At 39.8% G+C, this 14,573-nt stretch overlaps 1 protein-coding gene across 5 annotated transcripts in view; it reads right to left on the bottom strand.

The window, feature by feature from the left end:
• Positions 1-1,990: 1,990 nt before the first annotated feature.
• The window catches only part of SLC12A4 (solute carrier family 12 member 4), a 54,845-nt gene continuing 42,262 nt past the window's right edge, over positions 1,991-14,573 (bottom strand). For 2 of the 5 annotated variants that reach the window (XM_086469551.1, XM_086469554.1), the window contains 13 exons: positions 14,284-14,458; positions 13,710-13,828; positions 13,104-13,202; positions 12,636-12,755; positions 11,768-11,872; positions 10,629-10,797; positions 9,351-9,546; positions 8,442-8,611; positions 8,130-8,261; positions 7,927-8,034; positions 7,130-7,314; positions 4,320-4,453; positions 1,991-3,158 (listed from right to left, as the gene is read on the bottom strand). In XM_086469551.1, the coding sequence (XP_086325677.1) occupies positions 3,067-3,158; positions 4,320-4,453; positions 7,130-7,314; positions 7,927-8,034; positions 8,130-8,261; positions 8,442-8,611; positions 9,351-9,546; positions 10,629-10,797; positions 11,768-11,872; positions 12,636-12,755; positions 13,104-13,202; positions 13,710-13,828; positions 14,284-14,458 (1,804 nt within the window). In that variant the 3' untranslated portion in view covers positions 1,991-3,066. Of the gene's footprint in view, positions 3,159-4,319; positions 4,454-6,352; positions 6,368-7,129; positions 7,315-7,926; positions 8,035-8,129; positions 8,262-8,441; positions 8,612-9,350; positions 9,547-10,628; positions 10,798-11,767; positions 11,873-12,635; positions 12,756-13,103; positions 13,203-13,709; positions 13,829-14,283; positions 14,459-14,573 lie in introns of all 5 variants that reach the window. The other 3 variants (XR_015183738.1, XM_086469552.1, XM_086469553.1) reach the window with 3 other exon arrangements.

The following is a 14,573-nucleotide window of genomic DNA, read 5'->3' as shown; positions in this document are numbered from 1 at the left end:
ATGGGGACAGGGGAGGAGGATGTATTGCTTAAATGGAAATTTTTTAATTTATCATGTTTCATTTCCTATCAATGCATCTAGAATTCAAAGAAGTACTGTTTAGATGAATAGCATAAAAAACTTCCACTCACAATTAATTTCCAAATAATCTGGGTAAAGCTGTGGCATTTCTTCAGGCCTGGGGAACCACCAAAAAGGCGGCCCAGTGCCCTCTGGTGGGTTGCAGCGGCTACGGCAAAACCTCTCTCACACACCATGGCAGGGCTTTGCGAACGAGGCAGCAATGCACTGCTCCTCACGGAAAGTACAACAGCTTTCTGATTGCAGGTTTTCTGGAGGTGAAAGATAAAGCAAAGTGACATCTTTGTGCTGCCGTGGTTTTTTTTTAATAACTCACTAATTATTAAAACTATACTGTAGAGGTTTTAAGTGTAATTCTCTATATATACGTACAAAGAGCTTTCAACATTGGCATGTTGTATTTTAGCTGCAATGTTCTCATCTCCTTACCAGAAAAATGTTTTACCATGAGGACAGGAATGGAAGATGACCATGCAGTTACCCTCACAGAAGCTGACTGAACTAGAAATTACCTTTTTCATTCATGTTTTTCTTACACCACCTTTCCCATGTTACTTCCAGTTCCCACTGACATGTACCCCTAGACCCCACACTTTGGCATAAGCTAAGTCTCAGAGGAACTTATTTTGAACCTTCTATATATAGAGATGTCTTACATAATTAGAGTCTCATATTATAATCCTTAAGGTCCACACAATGCTGAATTAAGGGTTTTTTAATACACATTGCATAGAATCACCTCTGAAAATCTATCTACCGCATTGTAAGGATATTCACTTGTTTGATGTTAAAAAAAAAATAAAGCCATAACTGGGTTACTCGGGTCAGGCAATAGATGGCACTGGAATCCTTTTGTGAGGTGGAGTTATGTCACCCAAATGCATAAAATTTCATAAGTGTGTATATTTCTCAGCATGTTTATATTAGAAGTTAGTATCTCACAACAAAAGTCTGAGGAATAAAAAGGTTTTCATAAACTTTTATTAGTCCTATAAAAGAACGCTTGCAAATAGGTGTTAACTATCATGATTGCTGTACACTTGCATACTACTACTGAGTCCTCAGAAGCTGCAAAAATGGTCTCTCTACAAAAAGCACACTATTTACAATTAAGCAAGCTTTATTCTTTCCATTGGTTTTAAAATGTGAGTGAATTTCAAAACCAAAAAAGCAAAGACTGTTAAAACATAAAATAAAAAATATCCAGTAGAGAGCACACCCTAGAGTTTTTTCCTGGCTGTCTCGCAGGGATCTTGCACGCACTAACACTATCCTGCTCCCATCTGGTACATCCTGTTGTGCAGAAAGAACAAACTTAGGCTTTAACTATAAAACTCTTATAAAAAGTACTTTTTTATTATGTTACTCAAGATAAGAGCCTGGATAGTTTCTCAGATTTCTGACTCATAGACAAATTGGTCATGCTGTTATCAGGGAAACAACCAGGAGTACTATCACAACAGGGGCGACAGAACTAGTATATGAACCAGCAAGAGCACAAGGGGCAGAGAAATATGTCAGTGCCCATCTTTCTTCCCCTCCTACTAATGCATCCCATAGAGGCTAGCTCACACATATTCCTTGTATGGGATTATTGCTTTCCCAGATGCCTGGAAGTCTTGAGGGGGTACCAGCTTGCGTGTGTTTCACAGGGTACCAGTGCAGTAGTAACTGCAGAGCCAGAAGCCTTTACTCACTCAGGCACACCACCAGGCTGCTTTAAAGACCAAGCTGGCACCTCCACCATGCAGCACTTGCGCCATTCGGGCAAGCACGAACACGTCCCCGTTGCCCTCACACAGTCGATCCACCGGTGCTGATGCGCTGAAGTCAGATCACAGCAGTGCTGCGCAGGGAAGGACAGCTGGGGTTTTCCCAGGGAATTCAGCATAGCACACAGAACAGAGAATAGGTTCAAAGTGTATGCAACATTTTATTGAAAAAATACCAATGTTCTGTACACAAAGTACAACTTAATGGGCTTGAGAAAATCTCCAGAGACTTATTGGTTAATATAGGTCGTCTTTTCTTCTTTTTCCTCTACGGGCATAAAGCATACAATGAAGCAGCAGGTCCCCTGTACTTGTGCAAGTGCAATCCCATCGCTGTGCGTGCAGCGTAGCACCTGGCTCTACACACAGGACTCCAACATGCTCAATGTACTTTGATGGATGGTCTGCAAGAAATTTAAAGCATGGAAAAACTGCACAGGACTGGTCCTTCAATCCACTGATGATTCAGAATTTATTGTGAGATCTCCATTATCCTAAACAGTCTGCATCTGCCTATCCAATATTTCTGACAAATAAATACAAAAATAAATAGGGATCTGGCCTCACAGAACCTCAAGTCTCAGAAGCAACACAATGTGTAGCAAGCTACATACATAATTTCAACTATATCAACATAATTTATTTAAATCTCTATCAATAAATGTATTAAAAGTATAAATTCTTATCCAATACTGAGAGTTTAGTTCTGGAAATAAACCCAGAAAAACAAAGCTTTTTCAGTCCTCTCTTACAATTTAGTGTGCTCTTAGAAAATGCTTTATAGCTGAACTTCAGCAGAAACTAGCTGCTATATAACATAATCCTATCCCCCAAACCTAATATAAAAAGCTTTAAAATCTTTTTACAGTAACTGGCTTTCATGTCCTAACTTTACATACAGTTACTAAAAATACTGCACATTGCAGTGCTGACTAAAAATATGTTTAGTGTTAAAACTACATGCACAAATGCTGGAGGACCAAAGCAGAAACTGAATAATGTGGCAGCTTCACAATTAACTTATGTTGCTAACTGGATGGTGTAACAGTACGGCAATCCCAAAAGATATGTATGTTGCAAATGGAAAGACAATGAATAGGACTGGATGAGGAGAAAGTTAGGCAAAAGACCTTTTTTCTTCTCCATTTAAAACTGGAATGTCCGTTATCACCAAGAAGGTAAATGTAGACCAATGTTAGAAGCTTGTACTAAATCAGGAGTAAATTGTGATGACTTCTCGGCCGCCTCCTCTAACAAGTAATACTCTTTCCAGACCCTCAGTCAAGACTTCGAGAAACTCCATGTCTGTTTCAGTGAAGTCAAGGACAAAAGAAGTATCAAAACCAAAATACACAGTAATTAGCCTCCATATTGGGTTTACGTGGCAAGGTTTTGGTGGCAGAGAGGCTGCAGGGGCATCCTCTGTGAGATGAGACTAGGGGCTGCCCCCACGTGGGACCCGGACAGTCTCAGCCGGCCCCAAAACAAGCCTGCCCCTGCCCAAAGCTGAGCCCCTCAGTGACGCTGGTGGCACCAGCTTACACAGTTACACTCCCTCCCAGCTGTTCTCCATGAACACTGAGTGTTTTTCAGTCACAGTGGCTCAGCCTCTCCAGGAAAGTGTGGTGGAATAAGCATCCTCACCCAGAACCTCAAGTTTAAAATCTCTCCTGAGCTGTAATACCTGTGGCTGAAACCCCCTTATGCCAAGAGGAATGTTTTTATCCTTTCTTTGGCCAGCCCATTGTTGTGAAACAGCTGTTACTACTACTACTATCTAGATTTAGGAGAAAATCATTCGGGCTGTGTTTTGTGACTTGTTACATGTATTTTTTGGCACAGGCTGGTGAAAGGCTTGCTGATTTAATGGTACAAACTGAAGGCTGAAGAGCAGCTGTGGACAGAGAACTGCCATGCCAACAGGCTCACCAGATCATGACCCTGAGCTCCGGCCTTGCTTAGGGGCAGGCTGCAAGTATCCCTCTACGTGTCTAAATACTATGGGTTGGAATTTTAATCTTACCAGAGCATTGCACTTGGAGCTAAGCTCCCAAATTCTGACGTCTGAGCTACGCCTGAGATATGTGCACTCCTTCAGGACTTCCTTCCTCTTCACTCAAGTTCAGACATTACTCTGCCCTGTGCGCTGGCTGCTGTGAATGCCTTCTTAAACATCTGCCACATCCACTATTGAGAATGAAATGAAATGAATTTAATTTAATTTAATAAATAAAACCCAAGTAAGAATTTAGAGAAGACCAAATTCAAACCTACAAGGCTTCCAGAGCAACCAGTGGCAACTTTTACTTTAAGCAATTACTACATAACAGCCACAAGCCAGTACCCTCCACTCCATGGACACTTTGTCACATATTACAGCTTGACAGCATTTGTGGCAAAATGAATTCAAGAGCACAGATTAAAGAAAGATGTCCTATGTGGCCCAGGCCTTGCCTGAAAGGATACAGTTTTCATCACCATCAGTATTCTTTGGAGGACCAGGCATGTTGAGGAGAACAAGTCTGGCATCATGGGATCTATTTACAATAACTTCATTTAGCTTCACTGCTGTGTGCATTCTTCGGACATTAGACTGGTTCCTGCAGAAGAAGCACATTGAGTCTTACTGTTAGAAACATGCCTCTGAAAAGTGAATTATTAAAAAGGCCCTTAAAAGCATACCTTAAACCTCCTAAATGCCCTGTTAAATGTCAACTCAACACACAGTAGATTTTTTCAAACTGAATGATGAAGATACAAAAGAGATTTCACAGAGTTCTCCAGCTGCGGCTAAGTCCACTGTTTTAAGATCCCAGAGTCAAGTCTCCAGTTTACAAAGTTATATTGCTCTTCAAGAAGCATATTTTACAACGATGATTTAGTCTTGCATAAGAAGTTGAAATCACAAGGGGATATGCTCTTGGACCACGGACACTTGTGCCTGCAGAGCCTTCCCTTCGGGCAGCCCTCTCCCATTCCCCACACTCCCATGGCAGGACAGACCATGCACCGTTCCAGACTCGGTACCAGAAAACTCTCTCTCAGAGACCCATCAGAACCAAGTAGGATACTGGCACCATTGCACTCCATCCACACTTCCCACTTGTCTCTGTGTTGAACAGCAGTTGACGTCTCCAGAGAAAGCCTGGTTTCCTATGGGTTCGTAGGCCAGAACGCAGCCTACAAATGGCTGGATGTAAGCCTGCTTATGGGGCTTTAACCTTTCCTTCAGTTGAACACTGATCAACCTTCTCTGCCTGGCTATTTACAAGAAACACTTATGACCCAAGGATCTTTAAAATCTCAATCATGCTTTCAAATTTAGGATGCCACTTGGTTCAAAAATTATGGGAGAGAAGAGAATAGATGCAGCACAATCTCATAAGGCTCTGCTCCTTAAGAATCCAGGCTAAGAGCGGTAACAGGATTAATTATTCAGAACACTTTATCACAAAATAACACCAATTCATGCAGGAACAGAACTAAAAAGTATCCTTCAGGGATTTTGAGCCCAGGAATGTTTCCTTCCTACAGGAAACCAACCATTATTTTGGTAACATAAAAGGAAAAATATTACAGAAATAGACTTATCAAAATATATTTGCAGCTTTGAGGATTTTCCACTTTTTTTTAATTCATTTTAATATATTAAAAACATGTATTAGTAGAAAGGAATCAAATACGAATCTATAGTTTTGTTAATTCAGCTTTACATGTTATAAGTGAAAGTCTTTAGTAAGCTTGCTGCTCTTCTGAATACTTAGGTTTGCAAAGAAATATTTCATATAGACAGAAAATGGAAGATGCAACGGTAAGAATGATGTTTATGATACTAATAGCACAATTTACCCACTGTGAATTACCTCTCTGTTATTTCACGTTTTTATTTAATTTAAAGCGAGGACATCCTCTGTCTTCACCATGTCACCTTCACAAAGGCAGGGACAACACAGAGGCCAGATGATGCTTACATGAGGAAGTGAGGAAGAAACCAGCACCAGAAACAGTATCTTGTTACTAACTACGTATAGTTTTGGAAAAGGGATCAAAACCTAAAGGTCTGGTATTCTCTAAAGGGACATTTAAAGCTGGCATCACCCCAGTGATTTGAAGGTGTAGGCTATAAGAAAGGGTTTGTTTAGTGTCCAGGAACTGCCAGAAATAACACCATAGCAGTGTTGTGGAATGAGAGCTTCTCTAAATGAGTAAAGTTTCCCACTTCTTGTGTCATATTCTGCTTAAGAAAATAGGTTCAGACCTGTAATTGTTTTCTATCCTGACTTAGTTCTTGTGAGGACAACTCTTGCAGTTTGTTCTGTGCTATTTATGATACTTAGCTTAAGTGGCTTATCCTGCTCCCTTTAAAACCATTGCTAAGACTACTGAACTCTTTTTCTTTTCTTCCGTAATTGCACAGAGTTTTCCTGCTTTTAGTTGAGAAAATGAAGTCTTCCCTCTCAACCATCTTAATGTACTTCTAAGTTAAATAACAAACTTACAAGTTTTCCCACTCTCTGAAAGCATGGAGGAGGAAAAAGTACAGGTAGTTAACACCAAATTCAGCAGAATTTCTACAGTATGATTCAGCCTAAAACTGATTTGAATTCTCACTGATCTATTAGGAAGAAAAACCTGGACCTTTGCCAAGTTCACAAAACTGACTGAGTGAACTCCTCATGTAAGATGTAGTACATCAAAGAGGTCACAGGAGAGTCACACTATTTAATACAAAGCCAAAATAGAGCTTTACTTCTAGGTATTCAAGGGGCACACACGTGGTAATACTAAGGCTGCTGCTACATGTCAGTGCTCCTTCAACAGCAAGTTGGTCTTAGAGGGTTTTATCACACATATGTTCTATTTGCCGTCATTCATCACCATCTCCACAGCTTCTTCCTTGCCGCGTTAAACATCCACACTACACATCGGATAGTGAAATTATCAGTCTTTTTTTTAATTCTGATTAGATCAGTGAAATTATCAGTCTGGTTTTTAATTGTGTGTTTTGTTGAGGTATTTGGGAGACAGGAGGAAAGTTACAATAGGTTTAACAGCTCCAATTTAGAATCTGACTATACCAAGTAAAATACTGAGGGATGTGTGCCACATTTCAGTGGTTAGAGATTTCTCAGGAGGCTAACTGCTGTCTTTTCAGTAGTCAGGTCTCAATGTTTATTGTGCAAGTCTAAACCAAGAATTAGGAGACAAAACATAATAAAAGCACAGCACATCTAGAGTTTTAGGAGGTGCAAACTGCTGACTTAGACAAGACTCACGGCTTAATGCTGATGAGATCTCTAAAGCTTCCCACAGCACTGCCTCGGTTCCGCTTCTCAGCATCACATTTCTCTTTTGTCCAGGTCATCTGGATGTTCTCAGGAACTGGGTCCCCCTCATCTTCTTCATCTGAGTAGAGGCTCTCCAGACGTGCTATTGAATGTCTGTCCTTTACCAGCTGAGCCTAGAGGGCACAGGAATGACAAGGTGAACTCAGACACTTCATTTTACATTCTCTGGTTCTGTTTAAGCAGTGAAAGACTTTTTGTTCCATTGGATCTTTTATTTTGTACAGTCTGACTCAAAATTGACAACAAAACAGTTGGACAAACACATGCAGATTAGATCATCTGCACCTTTCACAGCTACATGTCCTAACAGTACAGACTAGAATGAAACCTTCAGCAGGAAAACAGAATACATTATAAATTGAGACAAACCCCAGACATCCCATATAGAGCAAAAACAAGGTCAAGAAATGGTTGAGACTTACATCCTCAAGTCATCAAGTATCGTTTACATCACAAAGGGGAACACACAAATAATTTCTACAGCACATATACTGCTGTTGCTTTCCCCCAAAGCAAATCATTTCTAGCATGGCTTTGCAAGTACAGCCATGCTGTTTAATGACTACATGCAATTCTGGGAAACAAAAAAGCTACACTAAAGTATTTCCTTGCATCTTTAGAACACAGGAGTTAAATTTAAGCAGCAGCTATATAAAACACTACTAGGAAGGCACTTTGCGTTGTCCACCTCAGCAGCCCATAGCAATCAACCACAAATGACATACCTCCCTTTCCCTCTCTGTTTTTGTCAGCCTCATTTGCCTCAGCATCTGAGATCTCTGCTCCATCATAAGAGTTCTCTCATAAGTATATGCTGAAATATCACTATTGTGCTGCAGAAATAAGAAAAAAATATTGCGCTTGTAATCAAGTCAACCAAATACCACCACTTGCATCACAAAGTGAAAAATGGGCTCAAAACCCTTACCATTTCTACCACTTCTACCTCTGCCTCTATTCGGAGTTGATAGAGGAAAGTAGCCAAGTCCTTCTTCATCTGGATGCTGTTATCATCCATCTGAGCTACAGTAAAAATTCTCATTTTGCATTTTCTCCAAACCTGGTGAGAGAACATAAACTCTCAGTATTTAAACCAGTAATATTTTGCTCTATGAAACAGAAACCTATCAATACATCCACTCCCATTTATCAATACAGGCTATACTACTGGACGTTGTTTCTTCAAACTAATGCACACAGAAGTAGCTGGCAGAAAAACGTTCTTTGGCTAGCTCCTTACTTTGTGCTGTTTGAGAAGAAAAGGAAGCAACATCAACATGCCTCCATCATGCACAATCCACCACACATCAATGTTGCCTTCATTGTAACGCTCATGGTTGCTGGGGTAGAAAGACACGTTTTTGGGAACCAGGAGAGCCAGATGGGCTGCAGTTGTGCAGCGAACGGTACCTACCAAAAAATGGGAAGAACAAACAGTTACTTCCAATTCCTCAAGAGTGATCTATTGTTTAAAAAACAAACAAACAAAAAGTTACTCACTGAGTAAACATCAGCAAGCCATGAAAGCCATCGCTGACAAAGTACATGCACAGCAAGGCTTGTATAACTAGGTCGGACCAAATGACAAAGCTAGGATAAAGCAGACTTAAGCGAAAAAGCCCTATTTCATGTTTGAAATAAAAGCAGCAATCTTCAAAGCTAAGTATAAGGAGAAAGCATCTGGTCTGTTGTAATTTAACTGTGTCAAGTAGCTGGACCATAGGGGAAGGACAAAGATATAGGCAAGGACAAAGATATAGGCAAGGACAGTGTTAGCTCCAGTAGTGAAGAGAGACGGATAGGTTAGGACCTGTGAAAAGACAGAGATTATCTAGGAAACAAATTGTAGTTTCCCATAAAAATAGTATCTCTCAAGTCAAGTATTTTTAAGCATTCATTAGACAGATGCATTTTAACTGCTAGATTAATCTTTGAAGACCTTTCACAGGTCTTTTACCTACAAGAAGTGAAATTTCAAACACAGAGCAGTTTTGTGAGAAATCATCCACTTCACAATCAATACTAGACAAAACATGAAAAACCAAAACCAATTAAACCAAGGATTCTCTTAAAGTTCCCTGTGTGTACCATATGTGTAATAAACATCTCTGTTCACTACGTTTGATCACACAGAACCTTTAAAGCTCACCGATAAAGGTCTTCCATGACCTTGGATCTTCACTTTGTCTCCAGCCATACGGCCATCCCAGAACCACAGTGTTGTGTTTCATGCCACCTAGTCCACAGGATTGGATCAAGTGGGCAATTCCTTCTCGAACTTTATTGGCTACAACTACTTGACAAAATCCTTTCACCTTCTCAATGTCCATCATATTCTTAATAGTCTGCAAGACAGACAAGGAAAAATCTCACAACCAGAAGGAACTCTAAGTTCTTCTCTGCCACGTGATTACAATGTAAATTCCTGGTTCACATGACCACAGGTAAAACACATTTCAAGGCAAAGTTCTGCTCATCCGCTTTCCTTAGTAAAACAGAAGAGAAAATACTTACTGATTGTGAATACTTGTTTAAAACACACATAGCTCCCCTCCAAACGTAATTACTTCTAACAGACTAAGAAAAGGGTTTTTTGGTTTGTGTTACAATCTCTTATTCACAGTGGTAGTTAGTGATGTCTGTGTTACTATCTCACTTTTCATTTTCTAATCCTGAAACACTCACCTTTTTAAACCCAAGGTTAACTAACTTCATTTGAATTTCCAGTTTCAGATTTCCATGTAACTTGCCGTGTTACTATATTCAATTTACAAATATAAGCACCAAACCCCCACATCTATCAAGAATACTATACCCTTTATTTGTTTAAAAACTAAATAAACTTGGTCATGACATAGGCCTACGAACTAGTTTTCCCTTTATAACAGTTGTGCTGTATAAAAAGCCTCTGGGGAAGAAAGCAGTGATGTGCTGATACTATACTGATGTGAACAGGGCTATGATGTCATGTTTACACAGTGAGGAAGATGAAATGATTTAACACAAATTTTCAGGACCATCCTTTAATGCTTTTTGTAACAGATTTATCACCACACTGAAAGAGACACAGCACAATTGCTAAGTTGTAATAATTGAGAATTATTGAAATGTGTCTTGGTACGTTCAGAAAACAAAATAGTCCTCTCCATTAATCAGCATACATAAACTTCCACAGTCATTGTTTCTTATAAATGAAGACAGTTTTATGCAGTAAGGCTGTTTATACAAGTTGCAAGCATTGATGATCTTATATTCCCAAAGCCACAGTTTACAGCTGCAAACCCTTTACTGAACCCGTTACTACTCCACTAGTCCTGTATTTCATGCAAGCCTTACTGATACACTTTTTCCATGTATGATTAAGAAACTTCTAAGTTATCTGCCCACTCACCCCTTTTTACTTTACCAATTTGTTTAGAACACTGACCTGTTCAGCAGCCTGGGCTTCTCCATAAGTTTCCAAGAAATTCCCTTGGATCACTGATCCTATGATAGTCAAACCTTTGCCAGCTTTCAGCTGAGATGCAAATGTTAACAGTCTAGGGTATTTCACGTGCAAATCTTCATCGAGTTTCAGAAGCACCAGCAACTGAGGCCTGGAGAAAATAAAAAAGGGAATGTATTTTTTACTAATGCTTTAAGAAAACACTTCTAAAAAACTGCCTGCCTCTCATCACTTCAATTGTGCTTGAATATTAACACTGAACCAGTACATTCTTCCTGTATCTAACACATCTGAGGGGTTTTAATTAACATTTTATTTCTCTTGATTCAAAGCAGATTTGAAGCATTGAGGGAATTCTTCTGCTGCATTGTTTTGACAGTCATCACCCATTCATGCACTTCGCCTAAGAGGCTTGCATTAGTATTTTATTTACATGGTTGACTTTCAAGGCTCTTTCAAGCACTATCAGAGCACAGACTGTGTTCATACTGTAAGGCAGTATCCGGCTGGATACTTGTGCCAACAGTTGGGAAACATGAATGTTTTCATGTAAACACAAATCCCGCTTGCTTTCTGTCCCTCCAGGTATTGTGTCACATCAATTAAGTTATTTCCTGTCTTAAGCTATTGGTTGAACAAGTATAAACAGATTTATAAAACTCTCTTTGGTAGATTCCTAGTCCTCTTGTTCAGAACCTAAGAGTTGTATGATGCAAAATTGGGAGGAGAGTTCTTGCCCACTTAATCTGTCTTCCCCACACAGAGGCAGAGGGAAAAACGTTGGGCACTGTTGCAGTTTTTAATCCTACAATGATAGCAGTGACTTCTCTGTGCCACCACAACGCAAGTTACCATGGACCTCTGGACTTCTGTACTCGGAGATCTCCAGAGTTTCCTCAAGTTCCACTTTTGATTTCACCAATTCAGAGCCCAACTAAAGATCCAAGGGACATGAAAGTTCTGCCCATACAGGGCCCACACAGGGTTTTTTGGTTTTGTTTTTTAAATATTCTGGGCATTTAAGTTCATCACACAGACCAAAAGCATCTTGTTTGGAGTCCAGTCTAATTCCTTAAGTGTAAGTAGATAATCATGACAGTCCATTAGTCTAAAATGAGTACCTCCAGTTCTTTGTGTGTGGAGGGCCCTCCTCCAGCCTGAGCAAGGCGTATCTTGCTGCACTGAGAGAAAGACCTCGGATACCATCACCCCACTCCTTCTCTGCACTGTGAAGAACACACCATTTAGCCAACATATAGTTTCATGAGCATTTAGTTGCACACTTACAGCCATGCTATAGAGAAATCATTACCTTATAATGAGTTTAAGAATGCGATACATAGCATGCATTGCAGGTATATTTATCATTTGTACATGTACTTATGTGATACCTACCATGTATCACATGAGAGAAATGCAGATGTTTCAGTCAAATCTATAGCACACTACCACCATTCTGCGGTTAATTAGTGATCAACAGACCAGTACAGAGAATGCTTCCCAAGCAGAAAAAAACATCAGGCATTTCAATACCCAATTTGTTAACTTTACGTCATACAGCCATACTAGAGCCCGACTCCATCAGATATTAACAAGTCTCAGGCAACCCAATCTGCAGATTGAGCTTTTCAAGGACTCTTCTAGGCAGACCTCTGCACCAGCTAGATTGCAATCAGATGGCTGCCTCCAGGCGTTCTGGGCCTGAAGTAATTATGTGTGACAGACAGAAGGATAGAACCCAACCAGGGTTTCTGCCTCCTGTGACTCCCAAGTCTCGCCAAACACCTTCAGAGGCTCAACAACAAAGCACTTCAGGGGCTTTTGTTTAGCATCAACACAGTAAAACAATGAAAAAAAAAAAAATAATAAAGGGAAGCTCTCTAACTCCTATCTCTGGACAGTTCCTTCTCCAAATGTGAAGGCTAGAGATAATTCACAAAAAACAGACCCAATCTCCTTCCTACCCTTTTCTATCCAGTTAACACTTACCCTTGGTATTCAATGTACTTGTAAATCATCCCTGCAATAAGCATAGCTACCAAAGCGTAATACCAAGATGAAATGAACATCAGCGCCAGGCAAATACTCATACCTAAAAATGAAAGGGCCCTAAAACAAAAAGCAAAGATATTAGTGAGAAGTGGGGTAGAAGAGCTTAAAAACAAGTCAGTTTTTCTCTTGCTCTTTTTTCTTTAAATTGCTGGTTCTGAACTTCACAGCTCTACAGCTTCCAGTGAATCTCCCCGGTCCCTAGCAGTTTTAGTGTCCTGTTGTTGGAATGAAACTCTGTCGCCATTAAATAGCTGGGTCTGGCCCACTATGAACACCAATGTTCTCTTGTCTAGAACTGATATCCAGAGAAACAAAACGTGTCCGCCACCCTCATGCAGAGGCTTCTTCCAAAACCCACGCTGTGGATTACAGACCAGGCACCGAGCACGCAGGCCTTCTGCTTACCAGTGATAGTACTTAAATCGGGGCCGCCAGTTTGGAGTTCTAAGGAGTGTTTGTACTGCACATGCTAGGTTAACAAAGAGGTAACACATCAAGAAAAACCTGCAGAAGCAAAAAAAGCAAAAAACTTTTTTAGCACGCATATTTATAGATTCTGGCACATACTATAATCAAGTGAATGATTTACAGTCAAAATATGGCTGCCCTGTCAACATGTGACTACCCCTCTGATTTTTATTAACCTGAACTATCAGTATAAAGTAGTTAGAACAGTTTTTTAACTGGATCAAGTTAGATCTATTCACAGTATCAACACTATCTTTGTTCTGTAATAAAAATAATGTTTCCAAAGAAAACAACAATCCAGCAATACTAAACACATATTTATTCACAGAATACTCCAGAGCGGAAACAAATAGATTTACATGCAGAGCCTGAAGTCAGAGAGTGCATAGAAATAACAAAAGTGCAACTCAGGCTCCAGTAATTTGCTTTACTGGTTCAAGACATGGTTCTGAAAGACAAATCAAATTAGCAAAACTCAGAAGAGCATCACACTTTCCATCTCCTCCCCCCTCTGCCTTAAACAGCAACCAGCCCATTTCTTACATAGAGAGAATTGGAGCCACCATGTCAAGCGAAGCAATAAGTATGCCCAGCTCAGCAATTAATGCTGTTAACAGAAGAGCCCATGTTGGTTCGCCATTTGCCTTTCCATGACCAAAAACCTGAAGAAACAGAAACATTAAGCATATCTTCCAAGTATTTCACAAGGTTTTAATGGAAAAAAAAAAAAAAAGGCATTGCATTTTAAAAAACAATAGTAATTTTTCCTCCATACTTTTTTCTCTACAGCAAGGAGTCAAATTATTCTAATGGCTTTCTGTGCTTCCCTGAATTAGATGTTGGACTTCTTCATAAAATTACCATGTGTGTCTATTCAAACTCCTTGAAAAATATTCCTAGTTTTTAATGAAAGAAAACAAAGCATTAAAAGAACAAAATATTGACCTTCACTTCAATGCCGGGCAAACTAAGGAAAATAAAACTGACTTCCAAAAGCATAAAGTCAAATAGCTGGCTAGTCACTATGTACAGAATGCCTTTTTTTCTTTCTTTTTTGACTTGGAGTTTTTTGCTATTTGATTTTGGTTTGTTTTTTTTTTTTTTAACTTGTACGAACCCAAAGGAAAGGAATGATGTTGTCCTTTGCTATTGCTTGCAGCAGCCGGGGGGCTCCGGTAAGGCTCTGCAAACCTGCTCCGCAGGTAGAGAAGAAGGATCCTATCACGATGACCCACGGTGAGGGCCATGAGAGGGTGCCCACCACTAGGTTCTTGTTCACTGCATCGCCGTACCTGCAGAGAGGAGCAGCCAGACATTTATATTCAAAGGAGTATTTTGACATTCACACTTGGCTTTCTCAGTCTGTTTTAAGGGGTAAATGAAATATTAAATATTATATATTTTCTT

This window comes from Leptosomus discolor, chromosome 8 (genome assembly GCF_034619465.1).
Source record: "Leptosomus discolor isolate bLepDis1 chromosome 8, bLepDis1.hap2, whole genome shotgun sequence".
Classification (NCBI taxonomy): domain Eukaryota; kingdom Metazoa; phylum Chordata; class Aves; order Leptosomiformes; family Leptosomidae; genus Leptosomus; species Leptosomus discolor.
This window is presented reverse-complemented; position numbering and strand designations above follow the sequence as displayed.